The sequence below is a fragment of the Molothrus ater genome, chromosome 9 (genome assembly GCF_012460135.2).
Source record: "Molothrus ater isolate BHLD 08-10-18 breed brown headed cowbird chromosome 9, BPBGC_Mater_1.1, whole genome shotgun sequence".
NCBI lineage: Eukaryota > Metazoa > Chordata > Aves > Passeriformes > Icteridae > Molothrus > Molothrus ater.
Window position 1 is genome coordinate 10,468,411 of NC_050486.2, and position 20,433 is coordinate 10,488,843.

Genomic DNA, 20,433 nt, shown 5'->3' on the forward strand with positions numbered 1-20,433 from the left:
ACTCACCAGTCTAAAGAGAGTGCCTTTCATTGGCAGACATATAAGTTCTGTTCTTTTAAGTTAATGTATGGCTTTATATTTGCATCTGTATAGGTCTGTCTATATTGTGTATACATGCATTTGTATGTACATCTATGTGTGCACCCACATATAAATGCACTTAGAGGTGCACCTGTGCATGCCTGTGAATTATATATATGGACATACTTTCATCTCTCTTTCTCTCTGTATGTGTAACAGATACTGAAGTGTTGGAATATTCATTAACTTCAAATGATGTTAACATTAGTTTAGTTTAAAACTTAAATTGAATTGGAGATGGCAACCCAAAAAGACCCATTGTTCCCTTAGCATTAAGCTGTTTTTCAGGGGTATTGCTTAGCTGAGTCCCTGTGTGCTCCTTAGAAAAAGTGCTCCTGTTCCAAATAGATTAATTGGGAAGCATTTCTGTAATAATGTCTGTGTACTGCAACTTAAGATTCTGAGGATAAGGCCATACAGTTGCTGGCAACTAAATTTGATCTGTTTCAAGATTCTGCACCCTCATCAGTGATGTGGTTGACCTTGTATGTACTGTTAGTTTTCATCAGTGTGAAGTGAAATGTTTTAACTCAATTCACGATCAATGTTGAATATTATTTTTGTAGTGTATAATTTCTTGAATTAAATCATCTTCAGTGGCTTGCTCTGTTAAACAGTCCTGTTTTTCATTCCAATGGTCTATATACTACTTACAGTTACTCAGATTTCAAAACTTCTTAACCTGTTTTGACTTAATTTCTTATGAATTCTCTGACAGTGTCCATACAGTATTTAAGCTGATGCAGTCTCTTACAGTTTCTGTATGATGGTGTATAACCAAGGAGAGTTGCAACAGTAATCAAAGAGCAAATATTTCTGCAGTATTTTCTCTCAGACATTAGCTGCGTGCTGTATTGGGAAACTCGTTATGATTGCAGTTAATTTAGCATTAGGACATCACTAATCGACCAATGTAATGTACAGAACTAATTTTTCACAGCTCAGGGACAAGAATCATTACTTCAGCTTGTCACTAAAGCATTTACTTGACTTGCTTAATTTTAAAATTATCATTATAAAATAAAGGTGAATTAACAGTGCACGTTCCAAGCTAGAATAAATTAGTCTCTAATAGGTAGTTCTTGGAGTTTAGCTGTTCTTGTTGCAATATAGGGAAGATATGCCAAACCTTGAAATTAGATTCTACTCTCAAATAATCTGCTTTCCAATTTATTGAAATTAATGAGTCAAACATAATATAATTTATTTTTGTATTCAAAGCTTTAAGCCATTTTGTTTTCACAAAGCTTTTCCCCTCCCCATTACTGTTTTTAAGGATTTGGTGAAAATTCACAGGAATCTTACACAGGACATCAATGATTCCATTGTTAACAAAAATGATCAGAACCTATATCAAATATTTATTAACTACAAGGAAAGGTAAGATTTAAGAATTCTTACTAATTGTGCTGATATGTGCTCAGTTTGGTATTTTACTGTATTTTTATTTGATGAATATTTCTGAAACAGGGTTAAGTTCAAAGTTATCAAGCTAGTTTTTGTGTTTTGAGCTGGAAGTCACAATGCCACTTATTGTTTTATGAGCCCTCACTCTTGTTAGCCCAGCTTTGGCAATATTTCTACTTAGACAGGTAACAAATATATTTTTAAGGAAACTTAAATTTTTACCCTTTTTTTTCATGAACATAATCCTAGATATTTTATAACATGTACTAGTATTGTTTAAGAGATAAAATAAAGGATACTTATTAGGGATATTTCAGATTAAAGAAAACAGAAAAGGTCATAACTGGAAAGAAGAGGCAGCATATGTGAAAGAGAAGAGAGCAGAGACTATGGTCTTGCTTTACCCTGAGTCAGAGGTGTGATAGTAAAGCAAACACCCTTTGCCTTCAAGCTTTGAAAAGCAGCCAAGCTGATAACAGGATAGCTGGGGCAACATGCCATACCCTGTGGGCTAATTGCCAATTTTTTACCCACCTTTTCATATTGTTCCTTCTGCCAGCTCTGAACAGCTGTTGGACTCTCCAGATGAATTTATGTGCCTGTGGTACTTGGCTGAAAACACTTGTTCTGTTGGCTACATTGCTGACCTACCTTAAAGTAACCTTTGGGATTTGGTTGAAAATTAAGTCCTTCTGGGAGCAGAGTCAGAGCTAACTGGGTTTGCTTCAGGGTGAAGGACGATTATTGCAGTAATAATTAGTGTGTGAGAAATTGGACAGCAGCATCCCAAGGATGCTAGATGGGACAGTTTTCCAAGGGAGGAGGGTGTCCCAAACTGCCCATAAACAGTCCTGCCTTCAGAGACCCACTGTCTCAGCTTCTGGTTTGGAGCAGGACGTGGTTATTTCCCAGGCTGTTACACTTTCTGCTGCTGTAGGAGGGAATCAGGGGACAAGGAGTTGTTCTGGCAAATGCTTATCTTTCTAAAGTTGTTCTGAAATGTGTACTAAAAGAGGAACAAAGGACACTGAGAAGAAATACCAAGTTGATATTAGTAAAAGAAGGGAACAGAGATTGACGCAGTGTCTGAACCATACAGTGGTTAAAAGTAATCAGAAATGATAAGTTTTAAATCATTGTGATCGCCTTATTGTGAAAAAAAGAATAATAAAAGGGTAAAGGTTAGGTGAGAGAAGAATAAATTTGGGACACTTCAGTGTAAGGCTCATGGGAACCCACCAAAAAAGGTTTGAAGCATACAGAAGAAATCACCTCAAGAAACAGATGAAAAGGTGAAAGAAGGGAGCACTCTTGGTGCTGGGACTAGCAGAAAGAAGCCCTCCACAGAGAGGCAAGAAATTCCTGTTGTAAAACCAGGCTCCTTCAGGAAGCATTGCTTCACTTGACATCTATTGAAAATTTCTTGAGATTTCATACACTATTATTTTGATCTGAGAGCTCAGACCTGATAGAAAAAGTTGGAGATAGATGAGTTTGGATAACCTACAAGTTCTTTAAAGGATGGCTGTAATTAATCCTATTAGGCCTGTGCTCCAGCATTTATTCATTACAACCTTGGAAGTCTGCATTGCTGTAAACACTATAGACTGTTCTGTTCAACAGAAATTTTGCTGCTTTTTAATGAATCTTGTGTTTATCAGAACATATTTATATATATGTGACTATTAAAGGAAAATGCAATGATTTTGGACTATTTTGAAAGTAGAGCAAAACTGTTCTCCTGAATAGTATTCATTCATTCATGTTGTCCATTGAACACATGGTTAAATTCTATCCTTGCTTATATAGGCACTGCTCCTTTTGAAACAAGGGTTGTGAAAAAATGATCAAGGTTTGTTGTTAAATAAACAAATGTTCCTTTCATTCTTTCTCTTGCTTTGATTTAGGTTGGTTATTTATGGACAGTACTGCAGTCAAGTGGAGATAGCAATATCATGCTTAGACAATATCTCTAAGACAAAAGAAGATGTTAAATTGAAGTTAGAGGTATCAGTATTTTTTAACATGTATATATATGTATACACCTTATACCATGTGTTTCTGTGACTATGTGCTGCTTTCATTGAAGTCAAAACCTTTATGATGATGAAACTAGCTGGACTGATGAGTCTATGTGTTTGCCTTAATTATTTTGGAGCCTCTGATCAAATGAAAATGTGCTGCATGTACAAAAGTGCACCTCCTGATGCTGAAGTGAAGGGAGCTTTGCCCGGACATGAGTAGAGTTAGTGTTTTCTCTTAGGAAGTGACCATCAGTGGTACCCTTCCATTTATCAGTGTGTTTCAGCTGAACATAGAATTGCAGGATCAACAGGCTGGGAGGGGCCTGTAGGCTGCACAAGCCCTTGTCCCATGGCCTCAGGGTTGTCAGCCGTGATCCCATGGTGCTTTCTGCAGAGCTGCTGCCCGTCTGCTGAGCCCTCAGGGTCAGCATGTCCCTGGCTGGTGCCTGTGGGATGAGGAGCTTCATCTTTGCCTGGTGGCCTTCATGTGAGCTTTGTGCTGAGCCTGCCCCGAGCGGTGCCAGCTGCACCCTGGGCTGTGCTGCCTGCAGCCCTGCTGGGCTGTCCTGTGTCTTCTGCTGCAGGTCATTGCCAATGGCACTGAAGGGGAGGGGGCCTTGGACAGAGCCCTGAAGAGCTCTGTTTGCAGCTGTCCCTCAGGGGGTGCAGGAAACATCAGTCACTGCACTTTTTGAGCCTCATAATGCAGTCAGATTTTCATAGACCTGGAGCATAACATCCCAACCTGGATATTACTCTACTGTGAGAGATGAAGCCATGGAAAATTCAAGGCAGACTGTCCCCACCCATTTACAGATCTAGTCACATAGGTCAGGTATTAACTTACCTGTGGTAAATGCAGGTTGGATATTCCCATGCACCTTCCTCATGTGCCCAGATATTGATGCCAAGAGGACTTGCTCTGCGAGTTTTGCAGTGAAGTGCTGAAGTGAGACTGATTGGCCTGTAGTTTCCATGATTACCTTCTGCTTCCCCCTGCCCCCCCCCATAGGAATATATATTTTTTTCAGCTGTATGGAATGCCTAATTTCTGTTGCCTTTGTTCTACTCTCTCATGCATGTTGAAACATCTGAGAACATGTAACTAACATGCAGGTTACTTTTGCTTTTTTTGGTTTTGCCTTATCAACTGTTTTTCTTCCTTTTGTTGCTACTATTTGTCACAAGCTTAAGATAGTTGCTTCTATGTCACTGAGTATTCATATGTATCACTTGAATAGGTTTATTTTCTAGCTCTATTGTCTTATTCTTTCTTCTGCTTTGAACTAGGAATGTTCCAAGAGGGCCAATAATGGGAAATTTACATTGCGGGATCTCTTAGTGGTTCCCATGCAAAGAGTGCTGAAATATCACCTACTGCTCCAGGTACTTTATTTTTGAAATTTAAGGGGGCTGGGAGAAAAATTGTGATTGTTTATCATCAGTGGGTTGTGAAAATGAAAGCCAAATGTCTTTATCAAAGGAAGGTGATTGACGCTTCCCTAGATTTGTTAAGAAGTAAAATTGAGTCAAGTGCAGGGTTTCTCCCAGAGATAATTCCTTAGAGCTAAAGCATATCTGGGGAAAATAAAATAAAACATGATTGTTTCCTCAGTCCCTGGACCTTTTATTGTGGTGTGTTTAAATTGGTTAGTAGTACCAAACCATAAGCATGGCACTTGAAATGTGTACCATTACCCTCCAAAATAGGAAGCTGGGCCATACATACAGGATACTTTTAAGATACTTCTTCGCTGTCATAAATTGCAATTAAGCCATATTTATTTTGAAATGCTTCTTGTTATAACCCACAAAGCATTAGCTTTTGCAGTTAGTCCTATAATAAGGGTGGAGAGTCTTATAAATTTAATTTGATAGCTGTGCCAGGAGACTCATTAGTTCAGCTGAGAAGAAATGTATTACTATATTAGACTGTCAACCTGCTGATGCTTGTAAAATGTCATTTTAAAAAGATCTACTACTTATATAGGGAGCATAATTTTTACTCTGCAGAACAACATACATTTTGTAATATTAAATTTTTGAAATACTTCTGTAAATGAGTCATCAAGATATTGATCAATGCAAAATTGGAAAAAACCAAAATTAATGGTACAACTTCTTAAAAAAAACTTATGAGATATGACTCATGATTTTATAGTCAACCTGTATATTGTGGAAAGATGATATACAATGTCACTATGCTCTGTGTAACAATATCTGTTGTACAAGAAAAATATTTTATAGACTTGGAAAGAAAATGAGGAAATTATTAGAATTGCAATGCAAATATAAGAAATAATTATTGTTAGTTGCAATATGACTATTAAAAATACTATTCAATTTCTTATGATTTTACTAAGTTATCTAAGCTGAAATGTATAATTATTGTCTCAAATTATAAAGAAGAAATGGCCTGTTTCCCCAAGAGGTTGCTATTCTACTTCATAAGGCCCCAAAAAGACTCTGTATTTTCCATATAGGAAGTGGTTAGAAGAATTCTTTGAACATGTAAATTTGATTTCAGTATGTTTTTTGAGTCAGCTTCCTCTTAGGTATGATGAGACAGTGACTTTTAAGCTGTGTACACTTCAGCTGAAGTTTCACTGCCAGCCTGGATCCCTGTCTGTGGACAAGTGCGTGCTTTGGAATAGATGAAATACCATATAGCAATGTGTAAATGAACCTGAGTGTTGTTTACCTGGGCTTCCAGCACGCACATACAGTAATGATCTGATTTGGCAAGTTTTAAGTGCTAGACAGACCAAATTCACTTCTTGTGATGGTTCATTAGCAGCTAAAGTCAGTGTTTAGGCTGTGCAGCAATCATTCCTAAACACTTGCCCATTAACTGTTTGCAGTAGTCTGCACTCACTGATGGGCTGCTCACTCTGGGCATGAAAATGCCTCTTCTTGGGCTGTGTTTTCTGGTTTTGGCTTCTGTATTTTTTGGGGGCGGGGATGAGCAATGATGATTTCAATTTATAAAAATGACAAACAGTGGGTGGAAAGTTCTAACTGCTGTGTCCACAGGAGCTGGTAAAGCACACTACTGATGCCATGGAGAAGGCAAATCTAAAGCTGGCACTTGATGCAATGAAGGTGAGTATTTAAGGGGTGAAGTATATATGTCTGGTGGTTAGAATGGTAACTCAGAATTCTATTTCCTGGAGGAGATTATGTTCTTCACAACATTTCAAACATGTTTTCACAGGTTCCTGTGAGCTTTGTATGTCATGGCAAGTATAAAGTTGAGGGTTTTGCTCAAGTCTGGGAAACAAGTTCAGTAGTTTTCTGCAGCAGAGGGCTTGTGAAATGGAACTTCCCCATTTTGGGTTACTTTTTCATCTGCTGAAAAACATGTGTTTCAGTCATGTTGGTCTTGCTTCTGAAATTTAGGAGTATTTCTACTGCTGTAAGTCAATTTGAACCAAGATCAGTCATTTCCCAGTGAGATGGAGAGCTGTCTTTGTTTACAAGACCTTTTTCTGTTATCTTAATATGATCTCTGTGGCATTACCTTTGAAAGCAGTAGTATCTTTCTGGAGGTAGGGTACCTGTCACTATAGATTCACCTGCAAGTGGTACAAACAAATGCTTTATAGAATAACTGTGCTGCCTTGTGCATAAGGTAATATATTATGTGCTTTGCACAGCTTCAGAAGCAAGGCACGGGTCTGCTTCAGTTGCCTTCATGGCATGAATGGTGACATTCATGTACTGGAATTGGGAAGTTTTTTCTGTTCTCTGTGGAGAAAGGAGCCAACATGACTTAAATTATATCTCCTGTTGTAATCTGTATGGTCCACAGTAGATGCTGAAGTCAGGTGAAGTTAGTTTTGGGTCACACAGCTATCTCATATTTTATGGCTGCCTTGAATGCCTGGAACACAAACCAGCTCACAAATGTGATTTTTAGTTCCCTTTTTTTGTTATCCATTTTTGTGCAGTGAATGTAGAGGCACCATGATAATTTCCCTCAGAAAGGTGCCTGAAAAGAAATGGCACAGTGTTCATCCATCTAGTGGCAGGCCATGCATCCTGGTTGCTGCTAATTGGCTTGGAAAATAACTCTGTTTTATATTCACCCCTGCTTTTTCTTTCCAATTTGCTCGTTTTCTTCATTGTTGGTGTCTGTTGGATGTAAAAATCAAAGAAATCTCCTGCCAGAGTGGCTGTGGCAGATATGCACTGACTGGCAGGCTGTAACCAAACGAAATACCACAAAATCTCACCCTCACCCCCTCCAAACCCACAAACCCCTGAGATATAAGTGTCTTTCCTTAAGGTTGCAGCATTGTTCCCATTCTGATTTACTGTAGCCCCTGGTATTGTAGTAAAAATAACAATGTAGCACTGGTGTTTAGCTTCTAAAAACCCTGGTGTGTCTCACCAAGAGAGACAAAAAGAAAACGTCTTTGGAAAAACTGCTAGCAAAGTGGTAGTAGCCCCCAGGAAAGAAAACTCTTGGAAGCATGATGCTGTTGGATTTATTTTGGCAGCAAGAAAGGAGGTTATTTAATTGCTAACCCAAGCCTTTTAAGAATGACGTGAATGTATCCTGCACAGATCCATTTGGGAAGCTAACATAATGACTGCAGCTATTCATAGATTTTGATTAAAAACATCTTAGGGAGAGGATGTGTTTTCCTCCCACCCTCCAAATTTGTGACCATATTGAAGGGATACTGTAAAAGCAACTTAGGAAGATCAGAATGCCTTTTCCAACTGCTGCTCTCAGCATTCCTGACCCTACCAATTACCTCTTCTGCTCACTCCTCATCTCTAGCCATAAACACAGAAGCCCCAGCAAATTGTCACTATTACTCAGGCATCTTCAGAGCATTTTAAAGGCTTTAGTAAAATGTGTACAGTACATGTTCTGGTAAAGGGCACAATAATGATCTCACCCCATGACTTCAGGTAGTATATCCCTTCAAAAGCCCCTTTTAAAATCTGCTGTGTAATGGCTTCTCTCTGCTGTGCAGCAGTAAGAGCAAGATCTGCCTACTGGGGCCATAGATTATAGACACCCAGGTTTGATTAATTTACACCTTACATTCTGCTTTTGAGCTGCCTTATATATGTTTTCTGCTATATTCTCTATTAACCTCCTGTTTACCTCAGAGGTTTGATGTTGACTGCTTTTTCAGTAGAGAGCTGCATAAATTCCATTTCCATCTTTAATCTTGAAAATAAAACACTAAGGAAATTGAGAAAAAAAATCAGCTCTTTTTAAGAATTCATTACTTGTTTCCCTCTTTCTTGATAGTAAGTTCATGTTCCAATAGATATCATGAACAGTGTTGTAAAGATTTGAGGATAGGCAGACACTTTTTTCCTTCTTTATTTAGGCATGCAAATTGTTAATTCTTGAACGTTAAAGAGAGTTTCAAAAGAAATTACTAAATATGTAGATAAGACAAAGATAACATTAGAATTAAACTTGTCAAAATAATCTATTACAGCAGTCTGTTATAGAGAAGTTATTCTTTTCCTCCCTTTTGCTGTTGATACTCTAGGACTTGGCTCAATATGTAAATGAAGTAAAGAGAGATAACGAAACACTTCGGGAAATTAGACAATTTCAACTATCAATAGAGAATTTGGTACGTGATTTTTTAATTTACATATAATTTAAAATCACTTTTGATCAAACATATCGATAGATGTATTTTGTCCTCATTTCATAGGAGTTTATAATATTCTTGATAATGTTTAAGTATATTTTGCTTGGTTTAGAATGACATGCATGTTAAAGTACATATATCTTGCTGTTCTGATTGTTGGTAATTAAATATGTTTGTGTGTGTGTAGTGACTCTCAGATGTTTCTGTAATGGGCAAACCTTTCCCATTTGAAGACAAATATAGAATGGACTGATTCTTTATAGTATCTAGTTTCTGTTAGTGATGAAAAGATGTTTACTGGTCGGAGAAGTCCTTTATTGGGGTAAAAGGAGTGAGTGGTCTAACATTGGAATGTGTTGTTATCTTCACACTGTTGCTGTATGGAATCAAACATTTTACTTCTATTTCAGAACCATTCCCTCTTACAGTATGGCAGACCTCAAGGTGATGGGGAAATAAGGATAACGACACTAGACAAACGTGCAAGGCAAGACAGGTGATGGCATAACTTGTGGTGTTTGCTATTGAAAACCTGTGAAGTAACTCTTGCTAGAGTGGAGGTTGGCTTACTGATTCTTGGGGGCTTTCCATTCCACTGGGCATTCACAGAGCCTGTCTGCCATTGACCAAGTGAATGTGCAAAGTGATGAATGGAAAATTAGTTATTGTAATATTGTCTAAGATCACTAAGTCCCTTACAAGGAGTTGGTCTTAAGTACTCAAAAGAACTTTCAGTGTTGGTTGTTTTATTAGCCAGTAGTTTAGTTCTTCATCTTCAAAATTTAAAGTGCCACTGGCAAAAGTGTGTAAATTAAGCCTTTTTGGTGTTAGCTTTCTGGAGTGTTTTTAACCATCTCTGTATTGTATTTTCATAGGCATATCTTCTTGTTTGATCTAGCTGTCATTGTTTGCAAACGGAGAGGCGATAATTATGAAATGAAGGAAATAATAGATCTTCAGAAATACAAAATTACAAATAACCCTACTACTGATAAAGAAAATAAGAAGGTAAGTATTTGTTTCTAATTCGCATGAAATGTTTATTTTTAGCAAGAATTTGAAGCCTTTTGTGGGAGTTAAAAATGTAAATACAATTTCTTTAAGATGTTTTTCATTTTAAATATAAGCTGGAGTGAATATTTAGATTTCAACTTTGTTTATTTTGAGGTAATTAAAATGTTTGAGTGAGTCATTCTAAGAGAACACAATAAAGTAGCCTTACTGTTCCCAAAATTAATGAATTAAAGAATATACAAATGCTTTGTTATTTTTTAGAGTTTTTCCCCCCGTTTTCTGTTCTTCATAACTGATGACTTTTGTATTACCAATCTTCTTATGCAGTGGTCTTATGGCTTCTACCTCATTCATATCCAAGGTGAAAATGGTTTAGAAGTTTATTGCAAAACTAAAGACTTAAAGAAAAAATGGCTTGAACAATTTCAGATGGCTCTGTAAGTATATTTTTGTTAAGGTAGAATCACATTCATCACTCATGTAAGGATTTTGCTTAAACTATACTGAAATTTTTTCATGTTTTAATACAGTCTAGTTATCTATTTTATTTGACGTTCTGAGAAACAACTGATTGACATCTTCAACAGTGTTTCCCTGAAATTCCTCTTGGAAAAGGAAGAGGGCACTCTAGGCTATGTAGTATTTTCCAGCCTTGCTGCTAAAACTGTTTTAGTAATGCTGTCTTAAGCAACCATGGGGAAATAATAATTATATTAACAATAAATATCTATCAGAATAGTGACATTTTTCCTATCCCATTTTAATTTTGACTAATTGAAGTATGTTTTTGAAAGGTGATGCTGGTGGTTTGGGAGGGGGATGCTGGCATCTTTCCTGGGGATTTTATCTAATTTATTAGTTAGCAGCTGAATCAAGTTGCTTGGCATATTAGATTTAGTTTCAAAAGGCTGATTTCCTTTTTATGTTTATAAGTGAGAGGAGGTTGCATTAGACTTATTGAAAAGTGTTCAGTTGCAGCACTGCAGATTACATTATTGTTATGCAGCATGAACTTTATTTCCATTTCTGATTCTTGTCAGAAAGACAAACATGATTATTGACACTTTGGGTATTGTGATTAAATTTAAAGCATGCACCAGGGATTTGGATGACAGGTGATGCTTGCTTTATGGAAAGAAAAAGTGTGAGGGGGAGTGAGAGGCTCCCAGTGAACACAGCATTAGCAATGGTGGGTTTGGATGTGGTTGTAAATGGGTGTGGATTCAGGAAAAAGGCTATTGTGAGCTGATTTGAGTGAAACCTCCTAAAACATTATGTATAAATTTTTAAAAACCTCAGTATGATAAGTGTTAATGATATAACAGAAATATATGGAAGGTGAAGCTGAGCTGGACAGATACAATAAAGCCTGTTTACTAGGTTTCCCATCTTGCTGATTTTTATTGAAGCAAAAATGACATGTGTTTTGGCCAAAATTTCTGGGTGGCATAATTGGGGATGGAAGGAAGTATTTATTTGCATGTCTACCTCTTTCTGGTCCTCTGCTCTCCCTGCTGTGCTTTATGTAATATCATAATTATATTTACTTAACATGTGTGTGAGAAGTGAGGCACTCAGACTTATCAGCTTCAGCATTGTGACTCTTTATCACCCTTCAGGCATCCTGGCCCAGTGCCCCAAAAAACCAAACAAACCAGACGTCAGGCAAGGAGCTAAGAAGAGTGGGAAGAGCACTATGATTTTTTCCCCAGTTCTTCCCAGCCATGTCTATGCTTGTGTGCAGGACCATTCTCCCCTGCCCCTCCTCGTGTTTCTGTGTGAGTGCAGCTCTGCCCTCACTCAGTGCTGGGCACCAGCCAGCACTGCTCAGCTGCTGGGAATGTGGCTCTGTCACAGGGGTTATGGTTGCTGCTGGCCTGTGGGAGCAGAGCAGGCAGAACCTCCATGCTTGGCAAGTTCATGTGCTGCTCTTTCCTCTCTGGCAGATGGACTTGGTCTTTGAAATGGGTGGTGGTGCATTGCATGGATGTTTGTCCTTCTTGTACAGCCACACCTCTAGTTTAACCTCTGTCCATGTGGTTAAAGGCACTGAGGCTGGAGCAGCAGGATCAGGGCTGAGGTGCAACATGGTGCAATGGCATTATTGTTTTATCCTTTCTGGAGTTCTCATTGCTTATCCCCAACTCTGTTACATGGCCTTGACTTCACTGCGTGTTTCCCTCAGCATCTCTCCCAAAACATTCCTTGGTGCATGTAGCAATGATGATCATCTAGTGCATGGTGAGACACAAGAGTTGGAACTTAGGAACAAACTAAGCCAAGTGCGTTGAATGGTCACTTGGTTGGTTTCATTTGTAGTTTTTCAGGATTCTCATTGTCTACGGTGTAGATTAACTTTTCTGCTCTGAAAAGTAGCTGTGATTGAAATTGTGCTCTTATTCATTGCATTAAATATAATTACTGCTTCCATGGGCAAAATACTTCTCATTATTTAAAATTTTACAAGACTGCGAACCCAGCACAATTCAAGGGGTGAGTAACTTTGGGTTTTGATTATCAGAAATGATATTGTTTACTGAGTTCCAGGCAGAAATTTCAATGCCTTTCGGATAGCAGTGTGTTGAAGTCAGGTTTGTGCAAGTGTTAATCTAAGAACATAATGAGAGAACAAACTAGGATCTCTCTTATTATTTTTAAAGTAAAAATTAACCTTGTTGCTACTAGAACAGACTAAGAGGCATAATTATTTCAGCTAGGCTGTAATTTCTCTTTTTTTGAAAGAGGGAATGTAGATGTTTATACTGGTGTATGAAACTGTGATGATAGTTTATTTGCTGAAAAAGCACCTATTGTTGAGATGCTGGTTGAAATGAGTATTTGCCTCCAGATATGAGGAGTTTATTGATGAAGTATGAAATAGAGGAGAACACTGCTTTGCTGGCTGGACTTGATTTAGGTGCAGAGGGCAGGAATACATTAGGCATACTTGGTATGGAAAATCCCTAAAGGAAGGCTTGATGAAACCCCAGTGCTATTTCCGGAGTGTTACTTTTCAGAGTAGTAAATTTCTCTTGGAAAGCTAATTTCAAAAACCTGTGAAAATATTCTACCTCTTAGTCAGCTCTGTTAGTGTAGTGTGTGGTGAGTTTTGTTTTGAGGGAGGTTGGAAATGCTGGGTTACTGGTCATAGGAAACTGAGTAAATTGTTTTTATTTATTATATTTCTTTATTGTTTTATTTATGGCAGCTCTGTTCCTACAGTATGTGTTTGCTGTTTTCCTGAGACTATTGCTTTATTTACAAAATATATAATATATCAAACAGCACAATTTCTTTTTCTCCTAAGAATTTCATGGGTGTTCTTGGAAGTCTCTTCATACAGCATTTCCTTATACAACAATGATACTGTGGTCTAGCTGCACTGAGTTTGATGCTGTTGACCTAGACATAGTAATAGTCACAGCTGCTAATTTACCCATGGCTCCCCCAAAAAAGTTTACAGTGTACAACCCAAAATTGCTGCTTCTTTTGGAGAACTGGATTTTCTAGATCACAATAAACTGAAGCAGGACACTGGGGCAGCATAGTTAACATTGCAGTCAAGCTCTTAAAGTGGAAACTTTGGTTGGTGGATTGGAGAAGTTTTCCTAAAGCTGTCTGTCAGAAACCACTGGAGGATGTTTTAAGAGGAGCTATCATTGCCAGTGCCTGAGTTCTACCTTGATGTGCCTCTTCTCTCACTGCTGTGAATGCACATTCTGCATGCACAGGAGGGTGTAACCTGCTTATTGCCTTGGAAGAGATGTGGGGCTTAACTGTGACTGTGGCCAACTTGAGCAGTTGCTGTTTTGTTCTTGCTATTTTGTTCTTGTTCATAGCAGTGGATGAGCCTTTAGCTGCAAGGGTAAATTAAGCATCTTTTCAAACATAGTGCTGCAAAGACTCCTGTACCAGCCATGGAATGTTTAAATTTGGTCTAGCGTGTCAAATAGCATTGGTTTAAATGCTAAGTCATTCCATATCCAGAATAATACTGATGGAAGTGTGCAGCCAAATTACTGTTCCCATTCAGCCAAATTAGAGGCATCATGTATTAAATGCAAGTTTGTCACCAATGTGATAAAGTGCATGGTTTATTTGCCTTAACTAGGTCATTTAAAACCTCAAAAACTGATTGTGTGAGACACAAATATTTTATATTTTCTAGTAGCACATCTTGTCTAATTTCTTTCCTCCTCTACTGAAAACACCAGAAGAATCAGAACAAATATGTAATACTTTCATGTTATTTAGCTTATGCTAAAAGGTGGGAGTGTTGATTGATATTTTTATTTTATATTTAGGATATTCATGTCAATGAATTTATGGTAACCATTCTTTATAAAAAGAAAATGTTTCATGAAAGGTGAAGTGTCCCTCCTCTGTTGTATGCATATGTACATATTCTATGTATGTACCTCAGTTATATTGGTACTTGGCTGACTAATTGCAAGGCTTAATTACTTATTATAGAGCAACTGCTTTTCTCATCATTGTTGGGAAGAATTTAATTCTTCTATTTTCTCATGAGATGATAGAATAAATAGTGAAAGAAAATATGTTGATTGTTCCTACATCTATCTCATGCTGACATTTAACACTCCCTTCCATCCACTAAATACTTTATGTGTAGTTTGTTTCTTGATCACAGCAGAGCATGAGGCAGGTGTGTGTTCTCATCACCACAACAGCAGAGATCTTTCCCATGAAAGGCTGCAGATTATATTTTCCCACTGACAATATTTGAATCCATTAGTGTAATATGACATGTAATATCTTATGCTGGTTTGTGCTGAATTTATTTTGTCATTATGTTGTCCACTTTCCTAATTAAACTAAGCCTTTCTCAACTGGGTTTTGTAATCCACTGTAAAAATGACTACCAGCAATTTTGAGTTGAGTATTGAAACATCTTAGACATAAATGCAATTTAAAGAAGCATTTAGGTTGGAAGAGGTGTGTAGAGATTTTTGGCTTCAGTCTTCTGCAGGGCTTATGTTGCTCAGGGCTGTGTTAGCTTTAGTCTTGCTGGATTTCAAGATGCACAGAACCAATATTGTGAAGTCTCTTGCAACAGCGTTGTAGCACACCTTTTAATTAGGCTTTACTCAACAATTTCCTTTCACAAACTGAGAAATTTATGAAAAGATCTTGCAGGCAGAGGAACAGTTAAAATTTCACCTTCTGAAGTACTATGCTTGTAGTTGCTGCTTTGACATAGCTGAAATAGCAATATTAATGTCATGTCTAATTAGTAATGCCTGAAAAATCAGTGGGAAACAGGTTCATTATAGTGGTTAGGGTATGCATTAATTGTGTGGAGTTAATGAATCTGATTTTTCTTTTAAATACCCAAATAAAAGATTTCAGACATGAAAGCTGTACAGCCTTCACAAAATAGTGGTTTTAGTTTTAATTACACTGTACTTTGTTTTGGGTCACTAGAGAGTTTGTGCAGCAGCTCAGGTAGAGTCTAACATGTTTTTGAAAAATTGCTGCTTCAATTCAACATAAAGTCACACCTTGCAACTCAAGGGACACAGAACATATCATCTGATAGTGAAGAAATAATCCTGAGATTCAATGATGATCAAACCTGGTAAGTGTGTGAACAACAATTTAGATTAGGGAAACTACATAAATTGCATCCAGAGCTCATTGGTTTTCTAAATTTTAAAGAAAACTAGTACAAGACACAAGGTAGGTGCAAAGTGTCCTCTTACCCATTATCATTTGTATTTTCACATTTGCTTTGCACTCTGTGACTAATGACATTGGTCAGATTCCACTGCAATAGATCTGTTCCCTCAGATAGTGCATTAATAATGCATGTGCATTAAGCTTTCTTCTGAGAGAATATTTGAGCTCTGACATATTGAACACTGGCATATTAAATTAAAGCTTTCTTATCAGAGCATCATAGAAGCTTTAAGATGTCTGCTGCATTTTTTAAATAACCTGCAGAGGTGTTGCACTTGTACCAACGTCATACAGGTTACCAAAGCAATAAACAAACATGTCTGTCTGGGGTTTTTTCATCAGTATAAGTACTGCAATACTGCAGAAATGAATGCCAAGTTCATGTCTGTTAAAGAAGAATGCTTGCTTGTTCTTTGCTGTGACTCCAATTGGTTTTGATCAAATGTTTTTCAGGGTTATAAGCAATCATTCACAACATATTTATAGTTATAAAATTTCTTTAGATTATTCCAGACACAGCAAGAGCTGTGTGAAGATGCTGGATATGATTAAGAGCACAGTGTAAGGATAGTGTAAAATGTGAAAGCAAACCAGAATTTATGCAAACAGTGGGTAAACACCTGAAGATGATAAATATACTTCAGTATTATGTCTTCCAGTTCACAAAACCCAAAAATATCCCAATCCTTAAGTTTCTACAACTTACCTTACAATATCTGAGGAATATTCCTATGAAAATTAGTGCTTCTTAAAATTCAGTGAAATAAATTTGTAATGACACTACATCATAAAAATAAAGTACTGCCATCTTAATATTGGCTTTTTTTGTGCAAGGAGTTTTTTCAGTGTTAAAACATGGAATGCTGCATTACATGTTTGTCTTGATACTCTGGTTATATGAATAGATTTCACAGCTTCTCCCTGCAAACCAATGCTACCTTTTTTCTTAGCACAGGTAGGTATTTCTCTAATAATTTATAAGTTAATGGCTGTATAAATCCTGTACTTTCAGAGTTTTTGACTCCAAAACACAGATTTATTTTCAGATAAGTGTAAATATGGAAAAATATTTAAAGCTTACCAATACAGGCAACTTGGTAAATTTGGATTTGTAGGACTTAGAACTTTTGCAAATAAGGTTCAGCCATTGAATATAGATGTATATAAAGTATAGATGTTCTTGATTTGCAAATACTGATGTGTGACAGAGCTTTGTTCTTAGCAGGTAGTGTTCAAAAATGTTATACAGGAATAGATTAAGTCAAAGCAGTTCACCTCCCATGTTTTTTGGGGAAGTAGACTGATAAGAAAAAGGAAAGCAATTATCTTATTTGAAACAATGCAGTATGTTTCCAAAAAGTTAACAAGATTATTTCCTTGATCTCAAAAAAGCCACTCATCATATGATCAAATAAGCAAATTTCCTAGCAAATTCTTAGAAGTTGCGTGTTCTTGATCAAAAGCAAAATTTACTTGTGATATGGTTAATTTAATTTTATAACACGTCTTCTTGATGAAGACTCTTTGATGTGACAAAACAAAATGTTTGAGTATTAGCATATGGAGAATTGATTGATTGATTACTTCAGTAAATAGCATTCTCAAAGATGATTCTGATATATAACAGCTGAGCTGGAAAAGAGAAAATGAATTAGCTGTAAGTAATCAGCATTGCTCCTGAGAAGAGAAGGTAAAAAAGTAGCTGCAAATCATCCTTTGTGAAATGGCATGCTTACCACTAGTGAGAGTATCCCTTAGGAAAGCCTTTTTATTTATTTTTTGGTAAATAACAAAATCCTTGTAAAGATTCAAAAAGGAATACTTATTTATATTTTACTTATTTGTAAACTACTTATTTGTAGCTTTCTCTCTGCCCTCTTACTTTCTTGTTGAAGAAATGCCTTTCTATTAGATGACAGCATGTTGTGTGACCAGTTGAAATGGCGATAGTTGCACAGAACTGAAATGGTTGGAGTGTAAAGTAAGCAGAATGCAAATGTAAGGCTGGCTCTGTTTGTAGGGACTGGGATCCTAAGGGTGAGTCTGCTGCATGTTACAGCAGGGAGTGAGGGCAAACATGTCTTGGGACCAACTTTGCATGAAATTCTTCATATGAGGTTTGGCTGAGAGCTTTTAGCCCTGTTTGACAGTAACCTATTGTTGTGGGGTTGGTGGACTTTTTGGTTTGGTTTTTTGGGTTTTTTTTTTTTCCACTGTCTAGGTAGCATTTGAATATGTGGCAATAACTATATTTTAGTGCTGGTAAAGTTTTCCAAAACTTTCTGAGATGGTTAGTACCAGTTGTCATGACTGAATCTTAAGGTGCTTAAAGTTTTGAAAGGAGGTCACTTTGGCACAAACTAGGAATTTTAACTTAGGATGTCTTCATAAAAACTTTCTGTTAACAGCTAGTATTTTAGAAATAGTTACATTACATCTGGATTTACTGATGCATTTTCTGCAGTGAAGCCAATTATTTATACAATAAGTAAACCTGGAATAAAAACTTCCAGTATCTAGAGGTATTAACCTGTGCTGTTTCCTTTACAAGCTATGCTGCATGAGTACAGCATCAGATTTCACATCACATACACTTGAAAATGATCTTCAGCAGTTCGTGCTCAGGGTGTCCATAATTCTGAACAGTTCTGGATGGAGCATTTTAAATTATTATAAGCCTAACATCGAGTGTAGAATAACATCAGCTCTGAAATATAAAGGTCTAACTTGAGGTTGAGAGTTGAGGAGAGTTCAAGGTATGGAGTTTTATCAGAGCTCCCTGTAGTATTTCTTCTTTTAATACTTAAAACAATTGCAATTCACTGCAGACTCTTTATCTGATACTTCATGCATCTCCTTATTTGTTATGCTTCTGGGCTCACAGGTGGGCATACATGCATTAACTATTCTCTAAAGCCAAGTTTAAATTAAGTGAAATGGCTTTTCAGTTTCAAATATAATGCATTTCCAAAATGATGGACATTTTTCAAACATGTACATACAACTGAACCTTGCATAATTTCTTGTGACACGATTGCATTTCTTGGAGAAACTAAGGTGGGAAAATGATCTTTGAGACCTGACCTAAACAGTATTTCTGTGAAAAGAAGTCAACCCCAAAAAGAAGCAGTATAATTAGAACTTCCTAGCATGTTTTTTTTCCCCTTTTGGGGAGAACTGCCAACCCCAAAGGGCAGGCAGCTGTGGCACTGCACTGTTATGTAGAGGCCATGGCTGCTCCACAGCCTGTTTCCAGCCCAAGAAATTGCTGCTGTTTCGTGTTACTCAGAAAACTTCTGTGGAATTGCTGCTGGGGGAAGAGAAGGTTCCTTTGCTCTCCAAGATGCCAGTGCCACTGAGCTGTGGCAGACTGGAGGAACATCTCGGGCCTCAGTGATACCTGAGAGGTTTTTCATCAGTCCTCTAAGAACTACTTGATTCAGTCAATGTTCACAAGGCCTTTGCTTGCTCTGTATTTAACAGCAGTGATCGACCCAAGGTTATCTGGCTCAGCACCTGCTCTTGCTGATAACCCTCTTGTTTTGCAGCCAATTCACTTTTGAAAAGAACTTTCTTGATCTGTTTACAAAGGGTTCCTTTTGCATTTCTATTTGTGTGAAACATTCATTCCTTGTTTTCCTCTACACGCTGGGACTGAGCATGGATGTGCTTCTCATTTGCATATATCTGAGGAATACCAAACTTTTTCACAAGATTTTTTTCCTTCCTGTAATAAGTTTTCCTTTCCAGTTTAGGAAGAAAAACAAATTTAATTTAAAAAATATCTGAAGTTAGGGAAAGAGAAGTTGAGTTTTTAATTAAGTACTCCAGAGCAGCAATTTTTCAACATTAATTGAATTGTTTGTAGTGAGTTTAAGCAACACCTTTTCAGTGGCCTAGACCCAGGGAGGGGGAAAATCTGTTAAGGTCTTAATTGCTAAAGTCAAGCTGGTATTGAAAAGCTGCCTGGGAAGCAATAAAAAGAAATGGCCCTCAAAATACAGTGAGAAAGATAGAACTGGTCACTAGTGGAGGATAGCACTGGACCTTGCAGGTTGTTTAAACTGCAGTTACTAGTGGGCATTAAATGCAATGGTAAATAAATTTATAATAAAAGTAAGAAGTATTTTCCCTTGTGCTGTGTTCTGAAGTCTCCTTCCTTTAACTCCTTTCTGGAGGTGAAAGCCATAAGATGGTAGATTTGCAGTGCTCTCTGCTGCTGAATAGCTTCTTGTTGCTTCTTGTTGCTTATTTTGTGCTACAAGATTGACATTCCTAACCAGGAGCCAAAGGCTTCATGTTCTATTTGCTTCTACTCTTTGCATTTTCATGATGCTGCTTTTTCTCTTTTGTGCACTCTTTTTCAGTAAAGGCCCTGTGGTTGCAATTTATTAATTTCCTATTTAATATTTAAACTTGCTGTAAGGATGTAATTAATCTAACAAACGTAATACTTCATTTTATCCCTTGATTATATTTCTGTTAGATTTGGCAGCCTGTAAGTTTTCAGTAGTATGTTCATGAAAGACAAATGTGAGCCAATAGTTCTTGGTCTCCAAGGCTAATACTGAAATATC

At 37.2% G+C, this 20,433-nt stretch overlaps 1 protein-coding gene across 2 annotated transcripts in view; it reads left to right on the forward strand.

Annotated features, from left to right (window-relative positions):
• VAV3 (vav guanine nucleotide exchange factor 3) overlaps nt 1-20,433 on the forward strand; it is a 147,062-nt gene that overhangs the window by 60,169 nt on the left and 66,460 nt on the right. For both annotated transcript variants that reach the window (XM_036387985.1, XM_036387986.1), the window contains exons 8-15: nt 1,358-1,461; nt 3,396-3,495; nt 4,803-4,898; nt 6,546-6,614; nt 9,035-9,121; nt 9,553-9,638; nt 10,018-10,150; nt 10,484-10,593. In XM_036387985.1, coding sequence (XP_036243878.1) covers nt 1,358-1,461; nt 3,396-3,495; nt 4,803-4,898; nt 6,546-6,614; nt 9,035-9,121; nt 9,553-9,638; nt 10,018-10,150; nt 10,484-10,593 — 785 coding nt within the window. The remainder of the gene's footprint in view (nt 1-1,357; nt 1,462-3,395; nt 3,496-4,802; nt 4,899-6,545; nt 6,615-9,034; nt 9,122-9,552; nt 9,639-10,017; nt 10,151-10,483; nt 10,594-20,433) is intronic.